At 47.2% G+C, this 16356-nt stretch overlaps 1 protein-coding gene across 9 annotated transcripts in view; it reads left to right on the top strand.

Moving 5' to 3' along the window:
• Positions 1 to 16356, top strand: part of LOC136629129 (zinc finger protein 585A-like) — an 80289-nt gene that overhangs the window by 27426 nt on the left and 36507 nt on the right. For 2 of the 9 annotated variants that reach the window (XM_066605272.1, XM_066605266.1), the window contains exons 1-2: positions 12003 to 12632; positions 15577 to 15902. Coding sequence is in view for 1 of the 9 variants with exons in the window: in XM_066605276.1 (XP_066461373.1) it covers positions 331 to 1765 (1435 nt within the window). In the remaining 8 variants the exon portion in view is untranslated. Of the gene's footprint in view, positions 1 to 330; positions 1766 to 12001; positions 12633 to 15576; positions 15903 to 16356 lie in introns of those variants that run through there. The other 7 variants (XM_066605273.1, XM_066605267.1, XM_066605276.1 and 4 more) reach the window with 7 other exon arrangements.

The following is a 16356-nucleotide window of genomic DNA, read 5'->3' as shown; positions in this document are numbered from 1 at the left end:
TTACTTGTAAGTCCCAATTCACATCTGTAGTTTTTTGGTGATGTTTTCTGCACTGACAATTGCTTGGTCTTTAAGTGAGCTGCAAACCAAGCGACTTCAACAATTGAGCGATTCTCACTCACCTGCTCTGTCAGAACCCATGTTTACATAGGCCAACATTTATCCATAATGACTCTTTTGAATGATTACTCTGGTGACTGTCAGCCTGTGTAAAAACACCCTTAGATGATGATTACATTTTGCTACATATTTGTATAGAAATGTTATAAAATATCAGTATCATTTATAAGGTTTATAGTATTAAAGAATACTTGGCTTTCTTCCTGGCAGATAACGGTACCGAGAGCTCAGAGGGACGTCTGACATCTGCAGATTGCGAAAAAGAGGATTGTGGTATCACACCAGATACATATGAAAAACCTGCCATTATCCCAGATATCTCCTCAGCCCTTCACAGCAAAGATCCATCATCTGGTCATCCTATACAGATTTCATCTTCTGATTCATTCCAGACTAGTGAAAGTCACAGAAGGGGAGAACATCAAGGAGCTTGTACAGGAAAGAAGCCATATTCATGTAAAGAATGTGGAAAACGTTACCGTGTTAAATCACATCTTGTTAGACATCAGAGAACTCACACAGGGGAGAGGCCGTTTTCATGTTCAGAATGTGGGAAATGTTTTGCAAGGAAATCAGTCCTTAGTATTCATCAGAGAAGTCACACAGTAGAAAAGCCGTTTTCATGTTCAGAATGTGGGAAATGTTTTGCAGGGAAATCAACCCTTGTTACACATCAGAGAATTCACACAGGAGAGAAGCCGTTTGTATGTTCAGAATGTGGGAACTGTTTTACAGATAGAAAAACTCTTGTTAGACATCAGAGGGTTCACACAGGAGAGAAGCCGTTTTCTTGTTCAGAATGTGGGAAATGTTTTTCAGCGCGGTCAGCCTTTGTTAGACATCAGAGAATGCACACAGGAGTGAAGCCGTTCTCTTGTTCACAATGTGGGAAATGTTTTGTACGGAAATCACATCTTGTTACACATCAGAGAAGTCACACAGGAGAGAAACCGTTTTCTTGTTCAGTATGTGGGAAATGTTTCACAGGTAAATCAGCACTTGTTACACATCAGAGAAGTCACACAGGAGAGAAACAGTTTTCTTGTTCAGAATGTGGGAAATGTCTTTCAGGGAAAACAGCCCTTGTTTATCATCAGAGAAGTCACACAGGAGAGAAACCTTTTTCCTGTTCAGAATGTGGGAAATGTTTTTCAGGGAAAACAGCCCTTGTTACACATCAGAGAAGTCACACTGGAGAGAAGCCGTTTTCTTGTTCAGAATGTGGGAAATGTTATGCAGGGAAATCAGACCTTGTTAAACATCAGAGAAGTCACACAGGAGAGAAGCTGGTTTCTTGTTCAGAATGTGGGAAATGTTTTGCAGGTAAATCAAACCTTGTTAAACATCAGAGAAGTCACACGGGAGAGAAGCCGTTTTCTTGTTCAGAATGTGGGAAATGTTTTGCAGGTAAATCAAACCTTGTTAAACATCAGAGAAGTCACACAGGAGAGAAGCCGTTTTCTTGTTCAGAATGTGGGAAATGTTTTGTAACTAAATCAGTCCTTGTTAATCATCAGAAAAGTCACACAGGAGAGAAGCCGTTTTCTTGTTCAGAATGTGGGAAATGTTATGCAGGGAAATCAGACCTTGTTAAACATCAGAGAAGTCACACAGGAGAGAAGCCGTTTTCTTGTTCAGAATGTGGGAAATGTTATGCAGGGAAATCAGACCTTGTTAAACATCAGAGAAGTCACACAGGAGAGAAGCCGTTTTCTTGTTCAGAATGTGGGAAATGTTATGCACGTAAATCACATTTACTGCGACATCAAAAAGTTCACACAGGAGAGAAACCGTTTTTTTAGCCTGTTTTGTCAAACCAAACAAAGAAGGTAAAAAGTAATGTGACATGTCATACAGAAGAAAAGAGAAATAATTTAGAGGACTAAGGCCTCATGTCCATGGAGAAATTCTGGTCTGCACGGATTTCCCATGCAGAATCCCGCAGCGGGTCCCTCCTGCCTCGCAGGCATGAGGCCAAGTAATCCGATAGACTTACCTGTCGGGACGCTACGGGTCTCCCCTCCGTCACAGTCGGACCTTTTTTCTTCGGCCCGGTGGATGTGCTCGGCACGCCGGCAGCGTGTCACACGTAAGCACCGCGCAAATTCTTATTTACTTATACTCCTGCTTTTCCGCGGTTCCGCAGCACAGCACAAATACAACTGCAGGTGTGCTGCGGGACCAGACGGCTTCCATAAGCTTCAATGGAAGCCACACGAGACGTCCGTGCGGAAAACCCACAGAAAATGGAGCATGCTGCAGGTGCTTTACCCTACATGCGATCCGCGCGCCAGGGAAAAATTATATTCGCAGGTATTTAATTACCTGCGGGTGTCCAATGATTCCCTATGGGCGTGGATCGCGTGTACAGGACACCCGCAAAGATTTCTTAATTCTATTTTGCCCGTGGACATTAGGCCTTAGTGATGAATTTGAAATGTATGTAATTACCAATAAACATCTGTTATCCAGAAACAAATAGCATCCAGATAACCCGCCTTTATATCAGCCGTGTACATAGAATATTTCACACAGATACATATAACTGCGTCTCTAAACTTGTTTCTAACTGTTGATAAAAGTTTACTTCTATAACTTACATGTTTGTGTTTGGGCCGATCTTTCTTCTTCCTTTAGATGATGTTTCCTCAGAACTGATGGAGATGAAGGAGAGCTGGTACCCATTATGTGTATAAGTAGTGGGGGGTGGAAATCACACTGCGGATCCCGGTCTTTGTGGAATTTGTTAGGACATTTTTTTGGTTTTGAGAATGATCCTTTCATAGATAATAACCATGAGAACCGTATTCCACCACTGAGCCCAGCAAGGGCTTCTCCCCTCCATCTCATCACTATAGGGTCATATACTAGGAAGAGTCGCACACAGTAGTATACAGCTGTGATCACATGGGAAAGGTGCTACAACTTCAGTGTAACATATCAGACTTTATTTATACAGGACTATACAACTTGGGGCACACAGGCCAATAAAACAAAACCTCCACCTGTTTCACATTCAGGTGAGTTCCTAACATGCCAGATTTCAGATAAGTGGCAACTTGGGAAAGCTGGTGATATGGACTATTGTGCCGTACCGACTCTTCCAAGTTACAACTTATGTATAAAACTCTTGGCTCACTTGACATCTGACGAGCTGTGATTTAAGAGGTCACCTGAGTTTGAAAGGCATAGGTGGTTGGTCTTAATGGGTTGTGCACCCCAAGTTTTAATCCTGTATATATAAGGTCTGATATTTTAGAATGAAGCTGATTAATGTTTTCTATGTGTGTTACGTTGTCGGAGTACCGGTTTGCATTCTTGGATGGATTGAGGCCGATTACTATAATTGAGATCTTTGTATAATTTACATTACAACAGAAACTCCAGACAGGTGTGAATACCTGGATAGGACCAGATTACCAGCATTAAATCCACATCCGTATCTTTTGTCTGACATTATGATGTGGGAGTCTGCTCATTGACTACGCTTTTCTTTTTTCCTATTTTACTTTGCAAAACAGAAAAAAATTGGTCTCATTTTCCCGCATTTTAGCTGATGCTGTTTTTAGCATTTGTTATGGAACCCCAAGATGGAAATACATAGCGTGGATGAACATGCAGTGAACCTGGAAGCCTTACCCTCACTGCTCCGCCTCTTCATATGCTAATCACTTTCAGTTAGACCATGAATAGGTGATTGCTCGTTCCCCCAGGTACTGCAGTCTCAGGGCTTTTCCTAATTCACTAAACTCACCAATTGCTACACTCTTCCCTAAGCACTGTCTGGCAGTCCATCAGAGTTCCATTGGGTGAGTATAAGGATCTGATGAGTAACAGTGGTAGCCGCAGGCCTGGCAAAGCCTCTAAAGTCAGGTAGAAGCATGGCCTAATAGATTGCATGTTAGTTTTACCCTGGCAGGTAATAATGTTTTGAAATACTGTGAATTCTAAGGCATTATATAAGCAATCAAAGGAGTGCGGCTTCTAGCTCCTTAGCAGCATAAGAAAAGAAAAAGTTGGTAACATGTTGACTAACCCTGAAGAGGTAGCTCAGATTTTCTATAACTATTTTGAAGACCTCTACAGAGCAGACCCTTCTAACACCCAAGACATAGACACCTTTCAAGACAGAGTTGACTGCCTAAACTCACAACAGACCAAACACTGGTTACTGAAGTACAGGAGGAAGAGGTTCGTAGGGCAATAGCAACATCAAAAGCGAGAAAAACACCAGAACCTGGCGGCTTCTCAGGGGCATATTGCAAAGTACTTCCAATAGACCTAGTACCGACCATTACTAAGCTTTACGATGCAATATACTTGCAAGGGAAACAAATAAATGACTTTGGGACTTCCAGAACCATTTTATTCCCCAAATCACGATGCTGAGAAGGCTTTTGACAAAATGGCATGGCCTTTCCTATACACAACACTCGAATGTCGTAATTTTGGACAAACTCTTATGAATTATGTAACCTCAATGCACACAGATGCCACCACTAATCTTACCATCAATTGACTTAACACGCCGACAGTCGACTTGTTCCGGGGGGCTCATCCGGGATGCCCACTTTTGCTACTTCTTTTTGACCTGTCCATAGACCCCCTACTCTGCCACTTAACACCTACGACACTCTTAACAGGCATCCAATATGCTGAGCTAGAAATAAAAGTAGAGGCATTCGCCAATGACCTACTTTTGATTATTAGCAACCCAAAGGATGTATTGACACCGCTAATACAGGAAATAGAGAATATTGGCAAACTCCCAGACTATACTTTAAACCTAAACAAAGCTTAAGCACTGCTACTTAAAGGACCAACAAAACCTCTGTGGAAGACCCAATACCCATTTTTATGGGGAAAAAACTCCATACAATTCCTGGGAATACATGTCACTAGACACCCCTGCAGACTATATAAAACCTAGAACCTTACATAAAAAATCTGGAAACAACTTTAAGCTATTGGAAACATTTCTCACTATCCTTGGTAAGAGCTAACCTCTTAAAAATGGTGGAGTTCCCTTGATTGCTATACCTCTTCCACTCCTTACCTATGTTCTTAAAACCAGAAGATGAGAAAATAATCAATTCTCTATATAGAAATTTTATGTGGGGCGGAAAAGGGCAACACCTAACTTGTAAAATATTACAAAAACACAAGTGTAACGGAGGCATCAGTTTGCCCCACATAAGACTATAACCTTGCGTCACAAGTTCGTGTCATCTAAGAGTGGATATACTCCCAGTCAAACTTCACAAATCTAACCTTAAAACAGAAGATATCTGCCCCCACATGATTGCAGAACATCCTCCACCTCCCATATACAAAAATACCAGAAACCATTAGCAATAACCCCGATGTTTACCGCATGGAAGGCATGGAGCAGACTGCTTCATTACAACCACACATCTCGTATATCCCCCTATATGTTCCTCATAAAAAAACCAAATTTTCAAAATTACAGCCCATATAGGATTTTTCACGATTGGCACACCGGGGGAAATCGATTAAATAGACAAATTATTATACAAAAAGGAAAAATGTATCCTGTCCTACGAAGAGATAAGGCAAAAATTCCCTGAACTGCCAATGCCAATCTTTTCTTATCTACAGGCGAGGCATTATGTCCAACAACTTTTACCAGAATTCCAAGACTTTGGGATATGATGGGAAACACCTGGATCACTAAACCAATGACTACACGGGGGTTGATCTCTAGATTGTACAGATTAATTCGCAATATGCGAAAATTAAATGATGTTGATTCTGGAGTTAGGAAGTGGTCCATGGATGCTCCAGATCTGATCCCAGTGGCGATTTTAGAATCTATGTCATCTGCTCATAAGTATTTACCCTTAACCAGAAATGAGACTGCAGCTAACCCATAGATCCTACCTAACTCCTGTGAAGGGACATCATATGGCCATATATACCACCCCAAACTGCTTTAAATGTAAAGTACCAAATGCAAACTTGTACCACTTTCTATGGTCTTGCCCCCTAATACAGGCCTTCTTGTCACAGATCCATAACTATACCACAAGACACCTGACAAATATTTGCCCGCAAGAACCTCTCTGGGCGATTTTTGGCCATTTAGATAATAATTGTCGATGTTCATTGGGGGCGTGCAAACTGTTACACTTCATAGTGGCAGCAGGTCTGAAGGCTATCTTGCAGATGTGGTTGCAGCCAACAGCACCTCCTTTCAAACTATTTTTGAATTAATTGGCCTTTCAATTTCAAATGGACTGGACCGAAGCATCACTCTTTAAAGACAGAATGGTACGGTCCATTTTCATGACATGGGGCAGCTTTATTCAGATGCTTCCACAGAGAATCAGGGATAGACTGAAAAATTGTTTCTATTATACATGCTGATTTCAGGGACAACTGAGGTTGGGGGAATCACCCCTATTAGGGAGTTCTAAATGCTTGGCTGATGCCGGGAGGGGTTTCCGCGTCTATGTACCATATTTCCAGAATAAAGTCCAACAATTCAATCTTCTTTATTATTTTTGATACAAACATACCGGGATGGGACGTCTGGAAAGACAAATAGAACTGCTTCCCCTCCGTTTTATGGAAGGGAGACGCACATTAACTTTGTGGCAATAGCTGGTCTGGCTTATTGTTCGTTGTTTTTTTGTTTTTTATTTAAAAATCTGATCCTACTTCTGAAATGTCTACAGATCTCTTTATTGTATCACCCAACCAACAGCGCAAACTAAGCAAGCGCCGATGAATGGACCCTATCTACTACCATAATTTTGCAGAGACAATTATTTTAATGTCACATGTTGTTTTGATGTATGTTTTGGAAAAGTTTAATAAAAACATTTTTTAAAAAAAGGAAAAAGTTGAAGTTCAATAAAACAAAATTGTTTTTTTTTTTTTACATTTTATGAAATGTTTGGTTTTTTAAAAAGTGTGGCAACCTGGGAGTTACTCGTTTACAGTATTGCCATCTTTTCCATTCTGGATGGTTGGCACCACGTACATAAAGGCTCAGGAAACTCAAATCTCTTTAAACTCTAACTTCCACCAGCTTTATTCCACATCAGAGCAAACACTTGTGGTACATACAATGATTTCAGGTTTTACAACCCACTGGGAGTCTGTCATTATTCCTATCTGGGGATGTCTATAGGCTGTCGTCCTCTGTTCAGACCATGTGACGAGCCCAAACTGGTCCAAGCCAGACCTCAGGCTCCAAATTCCTGATGCTGCCTCAGCAGCCCCTCTCTCTGGCTAGCAGCCAGCTTTCCCCTGAGTGTGGCAGGAACTAATCCTTTTTTCCCCAGTCGTCTCCACGACAGCACCACCTGAGATAGCCTCCTCCTGGTTGGACAGGAACACACCGAGAGCTTAAAAAGCTGCCCCCTCTCCCACCTTCCTCAGTGTCTTCCTGTCCTGCCAAGAGGCAGGATCCCCAAGAGGTGCTGGTGGAAACGCCAGCATGAAGGTACTCACAGCGGATCAGAGGGCAGTGGGTCAGCCTGTCCTCCCTTCCAGACGAGCGGCTCCCGGGATGCCACACGGGGTGGTTCCCCCATGCCAGGTTCCTCCCGCGGCGGACCATGAGGGGTGCAAAGCAGGGGCTTCAGCTCTCCTCCTCCGTCGGCTGTACATAGGACCGGGAGCGGCGCTCTCAGAGTCCCTTTGACGCGCGTCGGAGGGGGCGGGGTGCCACGTCACGTGACCCGAACGCAATGTCATCGCGTAGGCGGCACCGGGTGTGAGGAGGGGGCGGGGCTTGGAGGCGCCAAATTTGAAAAGATTATAAAAAGGAACCTGAGAGAAGATAAACTCGAACAGGTAAGCCATTGCTATTAGGCTGGCTTGTATTGCTCCAAGGTGTCTGCAGAACTGGTTGACAGATGAATGCTCCAGCACTGGGCATCGCTGAGTATTCAGCTACAGCGGGGGCTGTAAGTAGCCAGTGGGGCAAAAATTTTATGCAAAAATCCAATGTATAGTGTTTGGAATGTTGCATCCTTATCCGCAAAAAAACTCGTTTGTCTGCCAGGGGGATAAAAAAAGACGCCCCTCCCAGAACAAAACCCAAAATATGTGCAAGGTGCGGATTGAGACTGCCAGCTAAGTACGAGAGGCCTCTATGCAAGGCATGCGTAGCCAGGCTGGTTAAAGAGGAATCGGGGATTTCTGGAAGATGTCAGGAAGCTGGTCAAGGAGGAAGTTCGGTCAGCTCTGACATCGCAAATAGCGCCACCAGCGGGGGCACTCAGGGCTAAGCACCAGAAAAGGGCGTATAGCCCGGAAGAATTTTCAGACTCTGAAAAGAAGCTCAATCGGAATGGAGCTGGAAGAACCAGCGCCCGAAGAGTCCTCAGATGAAGAAGATTATAAGAAATATCTATTTCATCAGGAAAACCTAGCAGAGCTCATTAAGCCGGTCAGGGCTACACTCAAAATGCACTTTTTCACTGAAGCAGGAGAATCTACTAGATAGTTTAGATATAGAATTTTCACGGTTTAGGATTCTATGCAGCTTAAAATGTAACTTTTAATAAATATCCACTCAAAGCTTAAAGTAGACTTAAGAAAGACGGTTTACAAGAGTTCTCTCTATTCTCTGCAATCGTCCATCATTCTATATGTTCAGAATATTGACAGGATTTGGTAAATATAGGGGCGCATGGCATTCATATATTTATATGCGGGCAATGGTGTTTCTATCGCCTCCGAGGTCTATTTAGGTCCTTACTAGAGATGAGCGAGCGTACTCGGAAAAGCACTACTCGCTCGAGTAATTTGCTTTATCCGAGTATCGCTGTGCTCGTCCCTGAAGATTCGGGTGCCGCTGCGGCTGACAGGTGAGTCGCAGCGGGGAGCAGGGGAGAGCGGGCGGGAGAGAGGGAGAGAAAGATCTTACCTCCGTTCCTCCCCGCTCTCCCCGCTCCGTGCCGGCACCCGAATCTTCAGGGACGAGCACAGCGATACTCGGATAAAGCCAATTACTCGAGCGAGTAGTGCTTTTCCGAGTACGCTCGCTCATCTCTAGACCTGATTTATTACTGAGCATTCCAAACTCTCTAAAGCACTAAATGCATTTGTGTATATGGGAACAGAACACGGACATTCTTGTACAGGTATATGCAGCATATTTCCGGTTTCCTGCAGCCTTTGTGGTCTATCAGTCACTCTTCTGCTACTGCACACGTGCGACTGTTGTGATGGTGTTTTTAGATACCATCCATTTGGCTGTCGCAAACATTTGCTGTGATTGGCTACGATATGTCAGAGAGAGAATTCTGAGTCACTATGACTTTATGCAAATAAGGGAGATGGAACAATACCTCTGCAGTGCCACCTATTGGAAGGCAGTATTCCTGCGAGTCATTGTTAGACTCTTTTTACAAGCCTTGTAATAACAACTGGGAATTGAAAGCCAAGCCAGAATCCATACACAGACAGCTGTTTCAGGTTATTTGCCCCTTATCAGTGTGCAGTAGGTTTATAGCTTGGCTACAGACAGGGCTGTGACGTGGGTCAGCAACGACTTGTATGCCATTTCATTGGCCACATGGTGGCTATTGCACCTGCCTTCCACCTTTATTATGTCCTGTTAGAAGCTGGACTTCAGCTATAGCTCCTGTAGGGCTTATTCCGATGACGGTATATCGGCCGGGTATTAACGCCGGCCAATATACGGCGTCCCTCTCTGCAGGGGGAGGAGGCTGGAAGAGCCAGGAGCAGGAACTGAGCTCCCCCGCCCCCTCTCTACAGCCTCTCCGCCCCTCTGCACTATTTGCAATGAGAGAAGGCGGAGCCGGGCGGAGCTAAATTCTGATGTAAACGAACGGATAATCCAGGTTCATTTGTTTAGAAGAGCGAAAGTGCGCGATAATCGTTCAGTCTGACTGCGAGGCGATGGAACGGAGAACAAGCATTGATCGCTGTTCGCTCATTTCCTGCAGGTATAAAGGGTTAATCAGCGCTCGGTCGCTCCGTCTCACTTATACGGCGAATGTGAAACACGGAACGATTCTGAAGGATTTCTGGTTGAACGGCCAGCGATGTATCTGCCGGTATAAAAGGCCCTTAGATAAGAGTCCTTTACTGCAGCCGGATCTACACTGAGGACACAGGAGGATACTAAATCCTGGGGGGTGAAGGACTGGGACCCTCCGACCAGGAGGGGGCAGCATCCTCACACAGAGGAAGAGGAATCCTGGGGAGTGAAGCATCGGGACCCTCCGACCAGGAGGGGGCAGCATCCTCACACAGAGGAAGAGAAATCCTCGGGGGTGAAGGACCGGGACCCTCCGACCAGGAGGGGGCAGCATCCTCACACAGAGGAAGAGAAATCCTGGGGGGTAAAGGACTGGGACCCTCCGACCAAGAGGGGGCAGCATCCTCACACAGAGGAAGAGGAATCCTGGGGGGTGAAGGACCGGGACCCTCCGACCAGGAGGGGGCAGCATCCTCACACAGAGGAAGAGGAATCCTGGGGGGTGAAGGACCGGGACCCTCCGACCAGGAGGGGGCAGCATCCTCACACACAGGAAGAGGAATCCTGGGGGGCGAAGGACCGGGACCCTCCGACCAGGAGGGGGCAGCATCCTCACACACAGGAAGAGGAATCCTGGGGGGGTGAAGGACCGGGACCCTCCGACTAGGAGGTGGCAGCATCCTCACACACAGGAAGAGGGATCCTGGGGGGTGAAGGACCGGGACCCTCCGACCAGGAGGGGGCAGCATCCTCACACAGAGGAAGAGGAATCCTGGGGGGTGAAGGACCGGGACCCTCCGACCAGGAGGGGGCAGCATCCTCACACACAGGAAGAGGAATCCTGGGGGGTGAAGGACCGGGACCCTCCGACCAGGAGGGGGCAGCATCCTCACACACAGGAAGAGGAATCCTGGGGGGGTGAAGGACCGGGACCCTCCGACTAGGAGGTGGCAGCATCCTCACACACAGGAAGAGGAATCCTGGGGGGTGAAGGACCGGGACCCTCCGACCAGGAGGGGGCAGCATCCTCACACACAGGAAGAGGAATCCTGGGGGGTGAAGGATTGGGACCCTCCGACCAGGAGGGGGCAGCATCCTCACACAGAGGAATCCTGGGGGTGAAGGACCGGGACCCTCCGACCAGGAGGGGGCAGCATCCTCACACAGAGGAAGAGGAATCCTGGGGGGTGAAGGACCGGGACTCTCCGATCAGGAGGGGGCAGCATCCTCACACAGAGGAAGAGGAATCCTGGGGGGTGAAGGACCGGGACCCTCCAACCAGGAGGGGGCAGCATCCTCACACAGAGGAAGAGGAATCCTGGGGGGTGAAGGACCAGGACCCTCCGACCAGGAGGGGGCAGCATCCTCAGACAGAGGAAGAGGAATCCTGGGGAATGAAGGACCAGGACCCTCCGACCAGGAGGTGGCAGCATCCTCACATAGGGGAAGAGGAATCCTGGGGGTAAAGAATCGGGACCCTCCGACCAGGAGGGGGCAGCATCCTCACACAGAGGAAGAGGAATCCTGGGTGGTGAAGGACTGGGACCATCTGACCAGGAGGGGGCAGCATCCTCACATAGAGGAAGAGGAATCCTGGGGGGTGAAGGACCGGGACCCTCCGACCAGGAGGGGGCAGCACCCTCACACACAGGAAGAGAGATCCTGGGTGTGAAGGACTGGGACCCTCTGACCAGGAGGGGGCAGCATCCTCACACAGAGGAAGAGGAATCCTGGGGGATGAAGGACCGGGACCCTCCGACCAGGAGGGGGCAGCATTCTCACACAGAAGAGGAATACTGGGGGGTGAAGAACTGGGACCCTCTGACCAGTAGGGGGCAGCATCCTCACACAGAGGAAGAGGAATCCTGGGGGCGGCAAGACCAAGTCTTCTCCCATTCCAGTCACAGCCCTCGCAGAATCCTCCTTTTCTCCTCTCTCCAGAGAACTGTATTAGTAAGCTCCTCCCCTTCTGTCATGTGACCTCAGACCATGTGACTTCCGGTCCTCAGACCTCCTAGGAGCCCCTCCATTCCAGCATCTACCCCGGTGGAGGTACAGGAGGGTTGCGAGATCTTCTGCCATCAGCAGACCGTATGATGGGACCTCATGAAGGAGCCGGCGCCCCCTGGTGGATGATGGGACTCGCTGCTGGAAGTTACCAGCTGTAACCCTTTCACTGCCTGAGAGGTGACATGTGCTCCTCACACAGCAGGGGGGACAATTAGGAGTTTAGGGGTTAATCACTGTAACCCTGTACTGGCCACTGAGTCCTATAGGGGCTGTGAGGAAGGGGCCCACTGAGGGATCTCCGACGGCAGCTCAGGGGCTTTCTGCAGTGACAGGAAGAAGGCGGCACGTTGTCATCTGTAGGTCGGTGTGAGTCTCCCACACAGGGAAGCGCCGTCTATGGAGAGCAGCGCCATTGTTTATTACAGTCACTGCAATTCAGAAGTTGTAGAAGAGGAGAAAAACCTGCGGAACGTCCGGAGCGAACGCAGAAATTGTAGGGAGAAACACGGAGGATCCGTCGGTGAGCGACATAACTCTATCCGCCATCTAGACCATAGAAGACGTGTGTGATGTCACCAGTCACTATTATGTCACTACTGTCACCACTATCTGATGTCACCGGTCACTATTATGTCACTACTGTCACCACTATCTGATGTCACCTGTCACTATTATGTCACTACTGTCACCACTATCTGATGTCACCAGTCACTATTCTGTCACTACTGTCACCGCTATCTGATGTCACCGGTCACTATTCTGTCACTACTGTCACCACTATCTGATGCCACCGGTCACTATTCTGTAACTTACGTTCACCACTATCTGATGTCACCTGTCACTATTCTGTCACTACTGTCACCACTATCTGATGTCACCGGTCACTATTATGTCACTACTGTCACCACTATCTGATGTCACCGGTCACTATTATGTCACTACTGTCACCACTATCTGATGTCACCGGTCACTATTATGTCACTACTGTCACCACTATCTGATGTCACCTGTCACTATTCTGTCACTACCGTCACCACTATCTTATGTCACCTGTCACTATTATGTCACTACTGTCACCACTATCTGATGTCACCTGTCACTATTCTGTCACCACTATCTGATGTCACCGGTCACTATTCTGTCACCACTATCTGATGTCACCGGTCACTATTCTGTCACCACTGTCTGATGTCACCTGTCACTATTATGTCACTACTGTCACCACTATCTGATGTCACCTGTCACTATTCTGTCACCACTATCTGATGTCACCTGTCACTATTCTGTCACCACTATCTGATGTCACCGGTCACTATTCTGTCACTACCGTCACCGCTATCTGATGTCACCGGTCACTATTCTGTCACCGCTATCTGATGTCACCGGTCACTATTCTGTCACCACTATCTGATGTCACCGGTCACTATTCTGTCACTACCGTCACCGCTATCTGATGTCACCGGTCACTATTCTGTCACCGCTATCTGATGTCACCGGTCACTATTCTGTCACCACTATCTGATGTCACCGGTCACTATTCTGTCACTACCGTCACCGCTATCTGATGTCACCGGTCACTATTCTGTCACTACCGTCACCACTATCTGATGTCACCGGTCACTATTCTGTCACCACTATCTGATGTCACCGGTCACTATTCTGTCACTACCGTCACTGCTATCTGATGTCACCTGTCACTATTCTGTCACTACCGTCACCGCTATCTGATGTCACCGGTCACTATTCTGTCACTACTGTCACCAATATCTGATGTCACCTGTCACTATTCTGTCACTACTGTCACCCCTATCTGATGTCACCGGTCACTATTCTGTCACTACCGTCACCGCTATCTGATGTCACCTGTCACTATTCTGTCACCACTATCTGATGTCACCGGTCACTATTCTGTCACTACTGTCACCACTATCTGATGTCACCGGGCACTATTATGTCACTACCGTCACCACTATCTGATGTCACCTGTCACTATTCTGTCACTACTGTCACCGCTATCTGATGTCACCTGTCACTATTCTGTCACTACTGTCACCAATATCTGATGTCACCAGTCACTATTCTGTCACTACTGTCACCAATATCTGATGTCACCTGTCACTATTCTGTCACTACTGTCACCCCTATCTGATGTCACCGGTCACTATTCTGTCACTACTGTCACCAATATCTGATGTCACCTGTCACTATTCTGTCACTACTGTCACCACTATCTGATGTCACCGGTCACTATTCTGTCACTACTGTCACCACTATCTTATATCACCTGTCACCACTATCCTATGTAACCTGACATACGTAACACCAACCTGCACACTTCGCTCCGCTAATACTGTGAAATTAATTGCCCCTCCAATTCGATGCTCGCCTCCAGGACCTCTCTAGAGCAGCATCAGTCCTCTGGAAAGCACTACCCCAAAACATCTGGACAATCCCCGATACATGGAATTTCACACGCACCTTAAAAACGCACCTCTTCAAGGAGGCATACCAAGTCTCCTTATCCAATCCCCTACCCCCCCCCCCCCCCCAACAACATGCCCCCTGACCCTTCCTATGGCTACCCACACTATCCACTTTGCTTCTCGCATACATATTCTGCCCCTGTACCCCCTTTTCACCTCCCCCCCGTTCTGTTTCCTAATAATTAAATGACCTATGTAATTTTCGTACTGCTTTGTGTTCCCCTATGCCTTATCTCTTATCCCTGTACTCTGTCCAAATATTTGTATACTACGTGTAATTTGTGTTCCACCACGCTGCAGCATAAGTTGGCGCTATAAAAACAAAGATTATTACTATTGATCCCAACAGGGCTGTCCTCAGATGAATTAGTTGGATATATAACCAAGCTAGGCAGAAAGAAGTCGGCAGCGACCGCCCACTGTAGAAATTGTGCAGCAATTCCGCCACATGTAAACATACCCTAAATCAGCTTGAGGTATGCTGCCACATGCAGAGCGGCCTCAGAAGTAATAGTGTCCCTGATACCAGCCCCATCAGTAATAGTGTGTCCCCCCCCCCCAAACACACACACACAGAAGCCCCATCAATAATAGTGCCCCCCCCCACAGAAGCCCCATCAATAATAGTGACCCTCCCCCTCACAGAAGCCCCATCAATAATAGTGACCCTCCCCCTCACAGAAGTCCCATCAATAATAGTGACCCTCCCCCTCACAGAAGTCCCATCAATAATAGTGACCCTCCCCCTCACAGAAGCCCCATCAATAATAGTGACTCTCCCCCTCACAGAAGCCCCATCAATAATAGTGACCCCCCCACAGAAGCCCCAGCAATAGTGACTCCCCCCCCCCCCCCCCCCCGAAGCACCAGCAATAATAGTGACCCCAACAGTAGCCCCATAGTATTAGTGCTCCCCATAAGACCCATATACTTACCTCTTCCTGGTCTTCACCGTGCTTACACTTCTGTATGTGCCCGCAGCAGCGCCTACCCCCTTCTCCACTCCAGGCAGGAAGAAACCACCCAACAGGACCGATAGCTGACCCAGAGGACAGATGCTCACCTCTCAGCGCGTGGCTTGGTAGGAGACAGAAACTAGGACTGAGCTAGCTCTGGGCTGAGGAGGAATAGGAAGTCCCTGCTTACTTAACAGAAGCAGAGCAATCATCCTGACAAGGACAGCTCCAAGCAGGAACGTGGACACAGAATAACCCTGTCAAAGCCCTACAACAGGAACAAGTCATACCAAGCAGGAACTGGTGCCAAGGATGTGAGCAGGTGCAGACTGAAGATAGGTTGCCACAGAGGTAACTGCAGGAGCAGCAACCACAAGCCATCATAGGAATAACAATAACTCAGGAGCACGGAATACCACATCTGAGGGAGCTATATAGTGGAGTGATTGACAAACAGCCTCCAGCTGGGTGGAGGGGTCAGGAAGTGTTTAGCTGTATTCTAGCAATATTTCTAAGGTGCAGGTGGCATATTCTGGTGGGGAGTGAAGGAGAGATCAGAATCCAATGGGACCTCAAGACAGCGAGGGTGCTGTTTGTGGGTTATTATGATGTCCAGAGAGCTACTGAAATGGAGATTTTGGGGGGTAAATCAGTTGGAAAGAGCAGAGGGTCAGTTTTTGAGAGTTTAAGTTTGAGAAAAAGGGAGGACATGGTGTTAGACAGTAGACAGATCAGTGATATTTTAAAGGAAGGGTGCAGAGATGTCATGGGAAGAAGTGTATAGCTGCATGTCGTCAGTTTAGAA

This window comes from Eleutherodactylus coqui, chromosome 5 (genome assembly GCF_035609145.1).
Source record: "Eleutherodactylus coqui strain aEleCoq1 chromosome 5, aEleCoq1.hap1, whole genome shotgun sequence".
NCBI classification, from domain to species: domain Eukaryota; kingdom Metazoa; phylum Chordata; class Amphibia; order Anura; family Eleutherodactylidae; genus Eleutherodactylus; species Eleutherodactylus coqui.
This window is presented reverse-complemented; position numbering and strand designations above follow the sequence as displayed.